Source organism: Desmodus rotundus, chromosome 6, assembly GCF_022682495.2.
Source record: "Desmodus rotundus isolate HL8 chromosome 6, HLdesRot8A.1, whole genome shotgun sequence".
NCBI classification, from domain to species: domain Eukaryota; kingdom Metazoa; phylum Chordata; class Mammalia; order Chiroptera; family Phyllostomidae; genus Desmodus; species Desmodus rotundus.
This window is the reverse complement of record NC_071392.1, coordinates 113,895,554-113,912,362: the sequence shown is the minus strand read 5'-3', so window position 1 is coordinate 113,912,362 and position 16,809 is coordinate 113,895,554. Positions and strand designations below refer to the sequence as shown.

General features: G+C 52.9%; 1 protein-coding gene across 1 annotated transcript; it reads left to right on the top strand.

The window, feature by feature from the left end:
* Positions 1-1,938: 1,938 nt before the first annotated feature.
* BPIFB6 (BPI fold containing family B member 6) lies at positions 1,939-15,893 on the top strand. Its single transcript, XM_024559156.4, has 17 exons — positions 1,939-2,062; positions 3,420-3,588; positions 4,226-4,333; positions 5,575-5,674; positions 6,676-6,780; positions 7,237-7,386; positions 7,541-7,604; positions 8,063-8,123; positions 8,901-8,992; positions 9,790-9,966; positions 10,811-10,864; positions 11,237-11,410; positions 12,103-12,170; positions 13,624-13,669; positions 14,471-14,534; positions 14,953-15,029; positions 15,696-15,893. Exons 3-17 carry the CDS (start codon positions 4,234-4,236, stop codon positions 15,726-15,728), a joined length of 1,365 nt encoding a protein of 454 aa, XP_024414924.2. The 5' UTR covers positions 1,939-2,062; positions 3,420-3,588; positions 4,226-4,233; the 3' UTR covers positions 15,729-15,893.
* The last annotated feature ends 916 nt before the right edge of the window (positions 15,894-16,809 follow it).

Sequence of the window (16,809 nt, the reverse complement as noted above, 5' to 3'; positions counted from 1 at the left end):
AGAAGTTTGCTGCTTTGGCAGGGTTGGAGCTTGCCCAGAATTGCTGGGCAGACCATGGGCAGCTAAGACCTTCGGTGTGTACTTGCAAGCAGCATGGGGTGAGGGGAGAGAGGGGGAGGAGCCTGGGGGAGGGGAGGGAGGGAAGGTGGGGGGTTGTGCTTGCCATTTTATTGTCTGTTCTGTGTGTGACCACGCAGGGGCGCTTACTGAGGTGGTCAGGCACAGTGTGGACAAGAGGCCTTCAGAGTGGACAGGCCAGGGGTGGGGCTGTGATGAGCTCTCTGGTTTCTGTCTGGAAAGGGTTGCGTGCGGAGGGGTTGCATGTCCCCAGGCCGTGGCTGCCAGGTTACAGAGGGATCTCATTCTGGGCCCCCAGGAAAAACTCTCTGTTTCCTTAAAATAATTTTATTTGTGTTTACATCTGGCCATTGGAACTTGGTTGGGACCACTTTACTTTGAATTTAGGGCAACAGGGAATGGCATGGCTGTCCTTTTCCTGCCCAGCATTACTATTGTTATTCTGCTCCCTCATCATAAATAGCATAAAACAGCAGCTCAGGGAGGTTCAGGGAGCCCCCCAAGGCCACACAGCTTATGAGGGCAGTGGCTGGGGCCCAGATCCTTGAACCCATGCAAGGAGGTTTCTCCAGCCTCCCCCACCCCTGTCCTTCCCACTCTCCTTCACCCCCCACTGCCCAGGATGGCTCTGGGAGGAGGCAGGGAGGGGCCAAGTGACCAGAGGCGCACTGGGGTGGATGTGCATGCAGGAGGAGGTGAGGCCTGCCTGTTCCTCCTCAGTTGGGGGCGGATCCACAGGGATAAAGTGATGCTATCTGTAGATTTGATTCTCCAGCTCAGGGCCCAGATCAGGATGGAGACTGGGCTGGGCCAATCTGGGTTCTCTTACCCTGTCCCAACCTTGGTTTCAGCCCTGCTGAGGTGAGGCAGGGCCCTGCCCCACCCCCCACCTCTGCGGCCCCATGTGCATGGTGGGTACGTAACTTCCTCAGTCTTTCAGACTGGTGGGCTCCCTGTGGGGTGGGCGAGGACAACCTCAGGCACCCAGTAGCCCTCTCTCAAGCCCTCCCCAGCCAGGCCTCCCAAGGGCCTCATGGAGAGCAGAGCCAAGGCCGGGTACTCCAAGACCTGGGTTCTAGCCTCAGCTCTGAGGTTAGCTTGCTGTGTGGCTACTCAACCTTCATTGCCCCTCAGCTCTGGATATAGAGAGAAGCCCCCACCCACCCCTGGAATTTATCATCTGGCATCTCCTCCAGGAGTTACTCCACCAGACAATTAGCTCCTTGTGCCCCCTGTGAGTCTCAGAGCGGACACAAGGCCTGGTGGTCCAGCTAACATCTCCCAGGCCTTTGCCCTTGGCAGTCCCCTCCCGAAACACCTTTGCCTGCCTTGTAGAGCTAGCTCTGCTCACCCTCAGACATCAGCTCCAACATCCCCTGCTCCAACATCCCCTGCTCTAGCAGTCTTCGGCTCTGACCACAATCCTGTTCTTCCCTCCCTGCTCGTCCCCCAGTTCCGTGGCTTCCACCACTTTTATCTCATGGGGCATGACCTGGCTTTGTGGTTGTTGACTTGCAGTATTCATCTCCCCCCATAGTTCCAGGAGCCCCCTCAGGACAAGAACTCAACTGCCTGTTCATTGAGGCATCCCCACAGCCCTGGCACACAGTAGGTGCTCAATAAATGTTTGTGGAAGGAACAGAAGAGTGCCACCTGTGTGCCCAGTCTTATGGGAGGCACTGGGTCTAGGCAAGGGGACAACGTGAGCCCTCATGCCTGCTCTGGTGCCCACTCCTACCCCCACCCTTACCCCCCTCCTGGGTTCCCAACCACCTTTGTCCTCTGTGCTGTTTACATTGGAACAGACTAAAGCATCACGTGGGCATCGGGGCTCCTGTTCTTTAGGCCTCTAGATAACTATCTGGGCCTTATTAAAGCCTTAATTATCCAAGCAGCTAATCAGGCTCCCAAATATAAGGGCTTCTCATCCCCAGGGTTCGGAGGCAGGCTCAGTCATCTGCAGGACGTCCCCAGGCTCAGCAAGGTAAGGACAGGCCCACCTGTGGGACTCTCCCCAGAGAGTGTCTTATCCAGCCCTGTCGACATACAGATGAGAACACTGAGGCCCAGGGAAGGGAAGGGACTTGCCTGAGGTCACACAGCAAGTGAGCAGGGCCAGGGCTTAGTTCTCTGTCCTCACCTCTGCCCAGTGCTCCCCACCTGACCGGAAGCCACTGGACATTGAAGTCTGCAGGTGCTGTAGGACTTCAGAAAGATCCAGGAGACAGCAGGTCTGAGGGGCCTCCTTGAGCTCCATCTGAGGGCCAGGCCCTGCTTTGCCGGAGCTCAGAGCTGAGCTGGGGCAACGGGGCAGCAGTGTGGGAATGAAGGAGCGGGTTGGTGCATCTAAGAACATTTGCCAGGCTTCAAAACGGAAGGAGGAACTCCAGGTGGAGGAAAACTCATGAGCGAAGAATGTGGGTGGGAACAGCAGGAAACATCCATTTAGGGGCAGGATGGACTGAGATCTTTGAGGTTAGGGGCAGCTGGGGGTTGAGGGGAGGCTTCCTTGTGGGGAGGCAAAAGCTGAAATTAGGTCTTGAAGAATAAGCAAATTATGGAGGGCCCGGGGAGGGCAGTTTAAGAGGGAGGGACAGCTTAGGCAAAAGCACAACAAGCACAGCCAGAAACAAAACCCTGACACTGACTGTCCCAGAAATGCCCACCTGACTACGTTACCCCCAGCCACTTAGTATTTTAAGAGGGCAAAAAATCCTGCCCAGATGGCCTTAACACCTGGCATCAGTTCTGGCCTGGAACTGGGGGGATGGAGTGGTGCTCAGTCTCAGCGTTCAGTATCCCCAACTGGAAGATGTATCTGGGGCTGGAGGAGACCTTCGCCAGTCCCCTCCCAGCTCTGTCACCCTGGCGCTGAACCTCACAGTCCCTCTGGGTATGATTTTCAAAGGGATTTGATGCTGAGCGAGTGTATGCCTGGCACCTTCCCATGGCACACGTTTGTGTTGAGGAATCACCAAGATTGCTTATTTTTAAACCCAGATAGATGTTTGAATATTGAATGGAATGAGAGAGAAACTTATCCTTTCACCTAGCAAATATTGATTATAGGATTAAATGGTCTGCCCTGACTTTTTAAACGCTCACCTCCCACCCCCATCACACACACGCACACACACACACGCACGCACACACACACACACACTGCATCCCATTCTATCGCTTTAAGATTCAGGAGGAGCAGGACTACTTGCCATATCTACATTGTAGCCTGGTCTGCCTGGCACATAGTAGGTACTCGATAAATGTGAGTTGAATGAATGAATGAATAAATGAGTGAATGAATGTATGGGCTCGAAGTAGGTGCCCATCTGTGTTTTCAGATCAGTGGAGCCCTCAGTGGCCTGCGCCTGCTGTTAGCAGGAGCCCAGCTGGAACTCCCCGTGTGTGGGTGACACAGGCCAGGCCCTGTGGCCCCTCCTTGTTCCTTTCAGCCGCAGCTCAAACCTGAGATAAACACGTGACCTCTGGTTGGGACATACTGAGGTCTTGGTAAGTGGGAGGAAGGCATTTCTGGAGGGTCAGAGGTGGAATGGGAACTTTGAACGGTCTGGATTGGGAGGTTCTTACTCAGTTCTCTCTTCACCGGCTATGAGGCCTTGGGTATGTCCTCAGTTTCCCTATTGGTGAAGGGTGTTTCAAGAAGCCTTAAGGGACTAGGAGTTGAGATTTCTGGAAGTGAGACTGAGCTGAAAGAAGTGGGGGATGCCATTGGCTGCAGCATCAAGGTAGGGGAAAGGGGGTTCCCTCATTCCCACACTACAGTAGGGGTTTCCTGAGTCAGGACCAGGTTGGAACCCCCTCTCTGGCCCCAGCATTGCCTGGAACTGAGCCGCACTTGAACTCATGAAAAACTCCAGCTGAACCTCCTCCCACCAACCCCGTAGTGCAGACTGGTCAGAATGTATCATGCTCACAGATGTGGAAACTGAGGCTTAGAGAGGGAAGTGACCTGATGGGCGTGACTCCAGAGGTCCTGTGTTTGATCTGGACACTCTGACACTGGCTGGATTCCAAAGGCTCCTGGGCCCTGGAGATCATCCAGGGGGCCTGGTCTGCTCTGGAGCATGGGAGGTCTCTGGGGGAAACGGCCTGCTGGGCTGCACCCAATTCAGGCCTGGTGGCACAGGTGGAGCCATGCTGTGGGTCCTGTGTCTGGCACTCTGCGGCCTACTGACCCACGCACGAGCTGAGCCCGGGGCGCTGCTGCGGTTGGGCATGGACATCATGAACCACGGTGAGCTGGTAGGCCCAGGGTTGGGGGTGTTGGGCGGGCGGGTGGGATAGGGCGTGGGTGGTACGCAGTGACTGCGCATGTTTGCATGGCCTTGAGCATCCTGGGATCCTCATAACACACTTAGAAGCAAAATGGGGTAACATGCCCCAGGTCTCTTCACAAGTTGGGGCACAGCTGGAAATCCTGCTTCCTTGGAGCCTCTCCTAGGCTCTGAAGGCAGCAGTTGGTGGCCACAGGTAGGCGGTAGGAGTGACAGACGTAGCCAAATCCCAGGTCACCCAATAATTTGCTGTGCGACCTCAGGCAATGGACTTACCCTCTCCGTGCTGCTGTTTGCATACCTGTAAATGTAAAGGAATGGCCAGTCTTTGCCTGGAAGGATCAAAGAAAATATGAGATTAAAATCACCTGGGGGAACTAGAGTAAAAATTTAGTTTCCACCTTTGAGCCCTGTGACTTCAAGGGAAATGAAATCCCATCCAGGTATAAGGGGTTAATGACAGTCCTATCAGCCCCGTATTAGTCCCCTCTCTGGGAATTAGCCTGCGACCATTATGGAGGTGTTTCGGGTAGTGTTATTTGGGGTTGGGGCTTCCAGGTGTGGGGAATCAGAATGGCTTGGCTTCAGGCACAGAATCTGCATTTTCACATGCTCCCAGATGAGTTCGCTAATCATCCAGCTGTGAGAGTGGCTGGGGTCTCCATCATGTGGCCCCTGCGAACTGCTCCAGGCTCTCCATCATGTCCCTCCCCACCCCCTGCCATGCCGCATTTCTCACTCCTTCCTCACCATGCCACCTGCATTCCCCTTTCCCACTTTTGCACTTGCTGTGCCCTCTGCCTGGAGTAGTACCCATTATCCCTTTGCTTCCTGGTGAACGCCCCTATTCCTCTCACAAGGACAAACTGACATGTCACCTCCTCCTGGAAGCCTTCCCCAGCTACATTTTTCCTAGCCCAAACCCTTCATGTGGTTTTTCCAGCTTCCTGCGTTTATTATGGCTCTTGTCACTCATTAATGACATTGCTGGTGGCTCTGTCTCCCCCATGAGGCTGGAGGAGGGCTGGGCATGACTCAGCTCTGGGTCCCTGGATCATAAGGGAGGGGCACAGTGACCATGTAGCACAGAGTGGCACCACTTGTAAGTGGCCTGGGCCTGGGAGGCCAGAGAAATTGGCCCAGGGCAGGGAAGCAGCGAAGAGCCCAGCTGAGTGTCTTTCCGGACCCTGCTCCCTTCCAGAGGTCCAGAGCGCTATGGACGAGAGTCATATTCTGGAGAAGATGGCGGCTGAGGCGAGCAAGAAACGTCCGGGGGTGAAACCCATCAAGGGCATCACTAAGTGAGCAGGAGAGGGGCTTTGTGTGTATGTGTGTGTGTGTGTGGGGGGGGGGTGATGGCTAGGGCAGAGGGTGGTGGGGAGTGCCGTGCCAGGACCTAAGAAGGCAGGTGGGACAGCAAGTGCAGGGTGTGGGACCTCTTCCCTGCCTTGCTGCTGGCTTGTTCGGAGGCCCTCAGCAGGTCACTGCTCCTGCCTGGGCCTCAGTCTGCACAGTCATCCACTGAGGACAATTCCTGGCCTGTTGTGAGCAGGGTCATTGAGAAGAAGTGAGGTTGGAAGTCACACTCCAACTCATTGCAAGTGCCATGTGGGGTTGACTGGTAGGGGCTCCCTGGAATGATGTCCTGGGGAGGCACTCCCTGCACTGAGCAGGAAACAGGACTGCAATCAATTAGCAATGTCTGCCAAGAGCTCAGAATAGGCAGGTAAAGGTAGATGTGCCACATCTCTGTTATCCTGGATCTCGGACTGGAGGTTCTCAACCAGGGCTGATTTTGCCTCCAAGGGTCATTTGGTAATGTCTGGAGATATTTTTGGTTGTCCTGACGTGCTGGGGTGGGGGTGGGGAGGTGCCTGTCGTGGGTAGAAGCCAGAGATGCCACTAAACATCCTACAGTTGCACAGGACAGCTCCCCACAACAAAGACTTATCCTGCCCAAAACGTCAGTAGTGCTGAGGGTGAGAAACTCTGAGCCTAGTAAATCTCTCCACTTTGCCAATGAGGAAACTGAGGCTGAGAGAAGGGAAGGGTGCAGGTCAAGGTCACACAGTCAGCCACGTGTCTTAACTTACACACAACGAGTGCTTTCTCTGTACAAATTGGTTCACGTTCAACCTTTTGTTCGTGTTTTACGATGGGTCCTAAGGCAGGCTCATCCCTAGAACATGGGTGGGGGATTTACCTAAGGCCTCCTAAGCAAGGTGGTGCAGGAGCAAGCTGAGGGCCTGGCGAGGTCTCCCCTGCCCGGTTCTCACTGCTGTGGATGTCTGCCTCCTCCCAGTATGAAGGTCAAGGATGTGAAGCTGCCTGTCATCACACTGAATTTCACCCCAGGGGTGGGCATCTTCCAATGTGTATCCACGGGCATGACCATCACTGGCAAGAGGTGAGTACAGCAGGGGAGGAGAGGAGGGAAGGAGAATGGTATCCTGGTCTCACCCTTACATACGTTTATTGAGTACCTACTGTGTACCATCTGGGTGCTGTGGTCTAAGATGACGCAAACTTGATTCCTACCTTTGATGGAATCCAGACCTGAGCAGATGATCGTAGAATGAATGATTAACCTACGACAGAGGACCCATTGGCAGGGTGAGGGAATCAGAAAAAGCTTTTTGGAGATGATGAGAGTTGAGCAGGGTTCTGAAGGATGTGTGAGAGTTCACCAAAGCAAGAGGGGAGAGGAAAGACCTTGGGTAGGCCCCATCCCCTTTTTGTCCTGTGTGGGTGGTCCCCCACCCTTTCCCCCTTCCAGAGCAGCTGAGAATGTGGGCAAAGAGGAGATGAGGACAGTGGCCACAGTGGAGATATAGCCGTGATGCCTGCTTGCCCTCTCTCCCAGCTTCATCGGTAAGAACATGGAGATCATTGTGGCTGTGAACATCACAGCCACCAACCGGATTTTGCAGAACAAGGAGACGGGCCTCCCCATGTTCAAGAGTGAGGGCTGTGAGATCATCCTGGTCAGCGTGAAGACCAACCTGCCTAGCAAGTGAGGGGCTCTGCGGCTGGGGAGGAAGGCTGGGTGCGCCCCACCCTGGCTCAGTCTCCCACTTCCTGAGCCACAGCACGTCCTCAGCCATGTCCCTGTCTGTCCTGTCCTAACCTCCTACCATCTGTGCCCCGTCCCTATTTTCTGTTCCCAGCATGATGCCTAATGTTATCAACAAGTTCCTGGACAGCACCCTTCACAAAGTTCTCCCTGGCCTGGTGAGTGCCCAGAGCGAGCCTCTACCCCTCACCCACAGGATTGCTTAGACCAGGGCTGGTAGGTGCATTTTGTCTCAGGTGCTGACTCTGATTGACTGATAGTTGCTGAGGAGGAGCCTGAGGCGGTGGCTGGCTCAGTGGGAGACAGTGCCGTGACCATCTAGCGATGTCTGCCTTGAGCACAGGAGAAGGAAGTGATAGCCTGCACGTTAGAGCTTGCCAACCCTGCCCAGGTTGCCGGTCACTGGGAGCGCATCCTCACTGATTTGCAGGCTGGGGTCAGGAGATCTGGATTCTAGCTCAGGCTCTGCCACTAACTTTCCACATGACTGTGGCCTCAGCAGCCCCTCCAGTCCCTGTCCCTCCAGGGTTCTTGGGACTCCCTGTGGAGTACTGTTCAGCCGTGAAGAGTGAGGCCCTCCATGCAGGGGCCCCGTCAGCACCTTCTCTGCTTCCAGATGTGTCCAGCCATTGATTCGGTCCTGGTGTACGTGAACAGGAAGTGGGCCAACCTGAATGGTGAGTAGACCTAGCCCCGCCTTGCTTGCACAGGGGGACATCAGGATGGATGGACTTTAATGCCCTACTCCCCATTAAAGTGCCTGCTCCCAGCCCTGCCTGGGGACTAGAGGAGGCCTGAGGTCATGGTGTCTGTCTGTCCTTCCACTGTCCGGATGGGAAACCTGAGACCCTAATGAACGCTGGGGTCCTAGCTTCTTAGTTCTCCATCCACCATTCTAACCATCACCTGCCCCTGCAGACTCCAAGGACAGCAGCCACTGAGGGCTCGTCCACATACCTTGTGTCCTGAACAGCAGTCCCGGTAGTGGTGACACCTCTTCCCTGTGCCAAGAGGATGTGTTGCCTCCATCATCTCAGGGCTCCCAGGGCTCTCCGGTGCAGGGCAGAGGAAAGCCCAATAGCTGGGAATGGAGAAGACAGGTTTATGTGCCCAGCAGTGTGTGGCATGGGACAAGTCACATCACCCCTACCAGCCTCAGTTCGCTCATCTGTAAAATAGAGCCAATAACCCTGCCCCTGCCCATCTGTGGGGAGAACTGGGCTGTGACAACCCTTGATAAACTCTCAAGGGGCAGGATTTTCCGGGGCAGGCTCCAGTGCCTCCATTCTACAGATGAAATTACCGAGGCCCAGGGTTGCTAAGTAATTTGCCTTGGTTACACCAAGGGCGAGGATTCCTGGCATGCAGGTCAGGCTCAGGTGGAGGTTGGCCGATGCCGGCTTTTCCGAGCCACCTCCAGGTTGGCACCTAAGCGGAACCTCCTCTTCACACAGCCCCCATGCCCATAGGCCAGATGGGCACCGTGAAGTACATCCTGACATCCATGCCAACCACCACAGCCAGCTATATCCAAGTGGACTTCAGTGTAAGCACCAGGGGGTCACCGGGGGCCTGGGGTCTCAGGTTCATCGGCATGAGCCGTGGGGACTGTCTGGGGATGTGGTCCTTGCAGACCTGGCCCACCCAGGAGATCATTCCCTGATACTGGGGTCCTTTCCCTCTTTATGCTCCGAGTACCTGAGCTGATTTCGAAGGAATGCCGATTCCACACTCACACCTGCTCCCAAGGCTGTCTGCTTCTCCCAATGAGTGGCTCAGCCAGGTGTACCATACCATTGTACAGATAGGAACAATGAGACCTTGGAGGAGGCAGGGCCTAGCTAGGGTTCTACGTGAGATGGTGGCAGAGTTGGGTCCTCACTCAGGTTTCCAGAGCTGCAGGTGACTAGGGGAGATGCATCGTCCAGGAATGGGAAGAAAAACCTCAACAAGTTATCTCCCTGCAGAGTCTTCTTCCAGCGTGGCTCTTACAGGCCCTGCATTATTTTCCACTTACTACCTTTTTCTTCTGAGAATAAAACAGAAAACTTGTCCTGCATAAACAAGGGCTCGGTCGGTCAGAGTCAGACTAACTGAGGTTACTTAAGCAATCCCAGGAGAAACTGCCAGTGGTTTAGTGACGACTGCCTTGTCCTAGCAGGCCTCCGTCTACCTGTCTGCACCTGGGATGGCTGAGCCACTGTAGCCTGCTCTGGCTATAACATCTGATGACCTGCTGACTTAGGGCTGGATTGAGTGCCATTAGTTTGGAGGACTGAGACTCACCCCCAGCCACTGTCCCTTGTGGCCAAGGCTGAGTGTCTCTTTTCCACTGTCCCACAGCCTGTGGTGCAGCAGCAAGAGGGCAACACCATCCAGCTTGCTGATGTCGCGGAGGCCCCCCAGTTCCCTGAGGACTATGCTGAAGGTTCTTCACAGCTGCTGCTCTCGGCCGCCTTCCTCACAGCAGAGCTTGCCCTTCTGCAGAAGTCCTTTGATTTGAACATCCAGAATAGGAGGGTGAGCTGCCCAGTGCCATGCGCCTCTCCATATGCCTCTGCCCCCTGTAATGACGGTCCCTGTCTGGTGTGTTCATTCTTAGAATTATCCTAAGGGGTCGTGGGCAACACAAGGACTGGGAGATTCCAGGACTGATTTACGTTTCTATCACGAGTTAACCCTGCTATCTACCATCTCTCTGTCCATGTAACCACCATCTACTCATCCATCCATCCATCCATCCATCCATCTATTCCCCACTGATCCAGCCATTCATCCTTCCATCCATGCACCCACTATCCACCCATGTACCTTCCCACTCATCCTCACATCCATTAACCCACCCATCATCCATTCTTTCATCCATTTATCATATTTTCCCACCATACTTGCATCCACCCATCCTCCCATTTGTCGTTCTTTTTACTCCTTCACCTACCCATCCACCTGTCCATCTATTATTCATTCTCCTACATAAACACTCCCCTATCCACGCATTCTCCCATCCACTCAACCCACTTATCTCTTTATCCCTTTTCCCCATCCATCTAGCCATCCATCTAGCCATCCATTCTCCCCCCACCCCAACACACACACCCATTACATCCACTCATTGCCATCTATCTGCCTACCGTTTCATCCAACATTTCCTCAGTATTTAGTCTTGTGCTAAGACTTATGGGCATTGGAATGTGTAAGCCATAGTCTGGGCTACCTGGGAGTTCATTATCTACTCAGTCACAGAGGGACAAGTGTTTTGATGAAGGGACCCTCAGAGGGCCCACCTGATTGAGTCAGAGGAGATGTTTGTTAGGAAGGGTCATGGAAGGCTTCGGGAATCTTAACATTGATTTTCACTTTGTAGGTTGGTAAACTGCCCCCCCAGACCACTAAGACACTGGCTGGCTTCATCCCTGAAGTGAGTGCCCCGACTACCCACGATCACCACGTCCTGCCCTGCCCTGTTCTCCTGTAGTTGAAGGGACAAGAAAACTGGGGAGACAGCTTTCCAATGCTCATCTCCCTTGTCCAGGGTGGAACCACCTGGACTTCTCCAAAAAGTACTCTTTGGGTCAGCGTTTGTACATTTCATATCCGATGTCCAATATAGAAATAGCCAGAGGGTCTCTTTTGTTCATTTCATTTCCTGATAGTCACATGCCAGACTTTGTTTGTATGTTGTACTTCCTCTGCCCAAGGTAGAATCACCTATTTCACGATGGACTCCTGGTTTCAACGGAAGCCACCAGGCTGAGGGTTTGCTCTGAGGGACATTTCCTGGTTTCTGTAGGTGGCGGAGGCCTATCCCAGGCCGAAGCCCTTGGTGACTCAGATTAGGATAAACAAGCCCCCCAAGGTCACCATGAAGGCAGGGGAGAGCCTGATGCACCTCCATGGCACCCTGGAGATGTTTGCTGCTCGGCGGCGGGGCAAGGCTCCTGTGTCCCTCTTTCTCCTGGAAGCTGTGAGTGGAATCTGTTCCCCATTTAAGCCTGACCTCTTGGAAGGTGGGATTTTAGTTGATAGGCAAGTAATGGATTGATGAGTTCTTAGCTCATCTCAATTGTGTGGTCTTAATCTTTCAGACCTTGTCACCTGCTGTTTGATTATTGGCTCTGCCATTGAAACTTTGAATGGCTAGAAATGTCAACCGTTTAGTCCTTCCTTTTTCTCTCCTCCCTCCTTCCCCATCCTTTTTCCCTTCTATGTCCATTAGCATTTGTGAGGGCAGTGAAGGGCTCAACTAGGGGACTGTAAGAGCCTAGAGAAATCCCAAATCCAGTTTGAGGAAATCACAAAGGACTTCCTAGAGGAGGCTACCTAAGCAGGAAGTTGAAGGTTGAGCAGGAACTGGCCAGGTGAGGGGTTAACGTTGGAGAGGCTGGTGATGGAGGGCATTGCATGCTGGAGAAATTACATGATGTGTGCAGGAATCTGCAAACATGCCAGGTATTTTTGAGAGTGCTGTCCTGAGCCAGGTACAGGGAGGGATGAGGAGCTTGGGTTGGGGCTCGGTTCCTAAAGATGGGGATGAGGCAGAGAAGAAGACCCCTGCCGTCTTGGCAGTCGTCACAGTGTTGGGAAAGTTGTAAAACTTCTGGATTTACTAGCCTTGATGGGGGCCCAGTGCCTTCTCCCTGCTTCCCCCCATGCCAGCACTTCAAACTGAAGATTCAGTATTCAGTGCATGAGAACCGGCTGCAGATGACCACCTCCCTGGACAGGTAGGAGTCAGCTGCCCATGCTGGCATCCCTGCACCCCCTTCATGGGCATTACCAACACCATTCATTTTCCTGCTCCAGGGTCTTCTCTGATCCATCCAGCACAGCCCCACTGCCAGGCTGCACTGGTCACTATTCCAGCTCTAGAACCTTCAGTGGCTCTCTGTTGTCTACGTGATCTTTTCTCCTGGCACTCAAGGCTCTTCTCAAATTCCCTCACCATCCCACTAGGATCTTGCACAGTGGGTCTGATCGTGAGCCCATGTTCCTTTTTCCACTTAATAGGCCTTTGCCCATATTGTCCAAGTGCCACCTATCAGTGCCCAGCTCCAGTGACACCTCCTCCAAGGCAGCCTTTCCTTATGCTAATAGCAGCTGACATTTACAGAGCTCTCTCTACATGTGAGGCACTGGCTACCTACGATATATTCATTGTCCCACTTAACACCCTAGTTTTACCTTTAGTTGTACATTAATTTTTGTATTTGCCTTAATCTTTCATCTGACTTGTGTTAGGCCAGGATTCTTTCCACTGCAAGAGACAGTTCCATCTTTAACTGACTTAAGCTCCGAAGGAAATCTTTTGGCTTATGTGATTGAAAATTCTGGAGGTTGACTTGCTTTCAGGCATGGCTAGACTTAAGTATACAAATAAAATCGTCAAAAATCTGTCTCATTCCTCCCCTGGCCCTTGCAGTCCACTTTGTTGGCTAAATTTTCAAGCAGCCTCTCTCCCCAGGTGGTGGCAAAGTGACCCTAGCAATGAGAGAGGTCTCTTGTCCAATAGTTCTAACAAAATTACCAAGGCTGTTTTTCATTGTTTGCCATGGATCACATGACTAACCCTAAGCTAATCACCACGACTGCTCTGATTAGAATGCTCTGATTGGCCAGGCCTGGGTCCTGTGCTCAGGCTCAGGGCTCTGGGTTCAGCCCCACCTGAATGTCTTGGAATGATAGTAGAAAATAGAGGGTCTGTTACTGGAATAGAGAATAGGCGTGGGGGAGATAAAGCCACCAGATGACCATTGCAAGGCCTGTTCGGGTGCCATTATTTATTAGTGTCTACTGGAGGTTGTGCAGGGGATGAGGCTGGGTGAGGAGTCCTAACTCTCTGTCCTTCAAGGATCTGGGACTAATGAGTTGGGTGCTAATCCCTGCATGCCTGGCCTTGGGCAGGAGCAATAGACAGGACTGGGGGCCCCAGAGGGAAGAGTCAGGACCAATGAGAGGAGGCAGTGGTTTAAGCTGTGGGAAACAGAATGGGCTGTAATGAAAGGTAGTGAGTGTTCCATCAAAGGTAGCCTGCAAGCAGAGACGTATAATCACCTGATAGGAAGGCATAGAGGGAACTTCTGCATCAGGGAGGAGTTAGAGTGTTTGAGTTCCCCTTTCTCCAGGGCCAGGGGCAGTGGCTCTGACTGCCCTCCCCTCTCCTTGTTTCCTTCTCCGCAGATTACTGAGCCTGTCCCGGGAGTCCTCATCGATTGGTGCCTTCAGTGTAAGTGTCCCAAGTGCTTCTGCCTAGTCGGGCAAGACTGAGCCTATTCTCTCTTGGGACTGCAGGGAAAGACCCTGAAATGGAGACAAAGTAAACAGAGCAGATCAGTGTGGGTTTGGGGATCCCGACTTGCTCTGTGATCTTGGGAAAGTCACTTAGCCTCTTGAGCTCATTTTTTTTTCTGGGTTGAATCTGGACATCCCCTTGGGTTGATATTAAAAACATTATCATGCATAGCAGCAGCCTGAGCTGGCTTGGTTGACCCAGCTTTCTTTTGTATTAGTCTCTGTAGCCTCCGAGTCCATCAGAGAACCTGATCAAGTACATGCTAAACATAATAACAACAACGATAGTCCTTACTGAACACTTACTCTGTGCCATGTGCTTCACCCAAACTCATTAAGGCCATGTGAGTAGGAGTTATTACATTAATTACTCTCACAGATGGGGAAACTGAGGTACAGACAGGTAGTGAATGAATGACTGACCGAAGCTACTGAGTTTTCTATAGGAGCAGAAATGGGGTCCACAGGCCCCCTGTGTCTCCCAAATTCCCCCACACCTGCACCATGACCCCAGGCCCACAAGTCACCTGAACAGGGAAGAGACTAAGCAGAGATGAAAGGCAACGGCCTACAGTTACACAGGGTCAGGCCCAGTTTCGGTGCTGGCTGGACAAATAATTTGATGGCTCTAACATTCATTCCTGTGGTCCCCAGACCCAGTTGGAGTGAAGGCTAAGACACTTCGTTGAATTGAGTAATGAGATGTGGATATTCTCTTTTCCTCTCTCTCCCTCAGGAGCAGCAACTGACTGGCTTTATCACTGACTTCCTCCAAGAAGCCTACATCCCTGCTGTCAATAGTGAGGGCTCCACCAGGCTTTGATTTTGCTGGTGCCCAGAAGCACCCTGAACAGGAAGGGATGCTGCCTTGGTGGTCTCAAAGCCCCTCTGCCCCATTGGCCCCAGATGGGAAAGGCTAAAAGGGAGTGGGTGGTCACTGCTGAATCTTTGAAGCTAATGTAGTCTTAATGCCATCTCTCTAGGGATGACCCTCCCACAATTTGGGACCCTTGACCCATGACCCCACACCAAGAATTAGATCTTAACCCAGGCCTGGGATGTAAATACACGGTGATCTGGCCCATGCTGTCTATGCCTGTGCAGCTCACAGACATCATGAATCAATCACAGCACTATTTCCCACTACTCTGCTCCAGGCTGCCACTCCTTAATCAACTCAGAGCAGTCAGGCTGAAATGACTCGTATGTATTTCTCAGATGTGCTCCAAGTCGGGCTTCCACTTCCAGACATTCTGGACATGAATTACAACCTGGCAGAGCTGGACATAGTAGAGGTGAGAAAAGGAACTGGGGAAGGCCATGTCAGTCACCACTTCTGGCCAATGAGTGATGAGCAAAAGCCTGCCTCTCTCGACCTGGAGGGAGGAGGGCAGAGGAGGGCTGTGTCCATCAGTGCAATCCTGCCAACCCCTTGAGCAGTGCCCCGCCCCTCAGAACCTGGCCCCCCTTGGCTAGGGGCTCCCCAGAAGGAAACACGAATTCGACCACTCTCTTTCCCTGCCACCTCAGGCTAATTACTTCACCTTTTTCTGTGCCTCCATTTTTCTGTGCTGAAAATGGGGGTGATAATACGGGTGCCTGCCTCAGAGAGCTGCTGTGACGCTTCACTGAGATGATTTACCTAGAGGCGTGCAGTAAGCGTTTGTAAATATTAGCTTTTCACTGCTTGCCAAGCATTGCACATAGAGCGTTAAATGTGCATTTTTCTCATTCTATCTCTCCACTCGGGGAGGTCGGGGTGTTTGACCCGTTTGACCCATTTGACCATTGAGAAAATTGAAGCTCAGAGAGGTGAAGGATTGTAGGGCGAGACTCATTCACCCTCTGCTCTTAAACATGGGCTTCCATTTCCTGGCCATGGCCTAGTTCATCCCATTCTGCGCCTGTGCGGCCCCATCCCCTCTGCCTCCATCCCCACCTGGCCCTTTGCTTCCTGCCAGAACGCTCTGGTGATGGACTTGAAGCTAGACTGACCAGGACAGGATTCAGCTGCCAATGCCTGCAAACCACCAATTATCTGCACACCGTGAAGGAGCCCCTGATTGGAACCTGGCCCCTTACTACCACTCGCTGCTTTCTTTAACAAGGAGTGAGCAGGGCAAGGCCTGGGCTGGGGGCTTGGCAATAAACAGAAGAAAGGCCCTCACAAACATCTGATGTTTGGACCTTGTCATTTGTAGCAAATCCGTGTGTGGTCTTTGCTCCCCTTTGGTGGGTTTTGGTGTCTAAGACCAGCCTGGGGTCTGAGGGAAGCTGGTCACAGCCTTGGAGCAGGCCTGAGCATATATTGAGTATATTCAGACCTGCTGAATGCCATACTCAGGGATTTACTTGCACTGTCTCATTTAATACCCACGCTCACCTTATGAGAAGAGGCAATATTGCCATCCCCGCGTTATAGATGAGAAAACTAAGTCACAGTGAGGTCAGCTCCCTTGCTCAGGGTCACACAGTTTTGCAAGTGGCAAAGTTCTTCCCACCTCTTCCCACCCACCTTAGCTACTTGCCCCCAAATCTTGGTAACTGAGGATGGCCCTGCTCATAGGGGCCTGTAGAAGGCCTGGTGTGCTCCCGGGAGTCCTGCCTGTGTCACCTCCTGTAATCCTCACAACAGCTGAAGGAGATGAGGACTGTCTTCATTTCACAGCTGCAGAGACCAAGGCTCAGAGCAGTGGGGCAACTGGCCCAAAGCCACCTGGCAAGTCAAGGGACTGAGCTGGGACTGGAGTTCTGGAGCCAGTCTGCCTCGGTCCAAATCCTCACTGCTGTGCGCCCTAGGCAAGTCCCTTCACTCTCTGAGCCTCAGTTTCCTCACATGGAAAATGGGAATAATGGCAGTCCTGGCCTCAGCAAGGTTGTCAGGAAGATTAAATGAATTAAAGCATGACAGGTGCTTAGCGCTGGCCCGACACAAAGTGCTCAGTAACTGTTAGCCTCAGGCAAGTCCCTGAGGCCAAGAGAGGTGTGAACAGGTGAGTCTGTACTGCAGGGGGGCAGGGTGGGGGGGGGAGGTAACTGTGCAGACCAGGTGTCAGTGCTAATGGCTTGTGGATC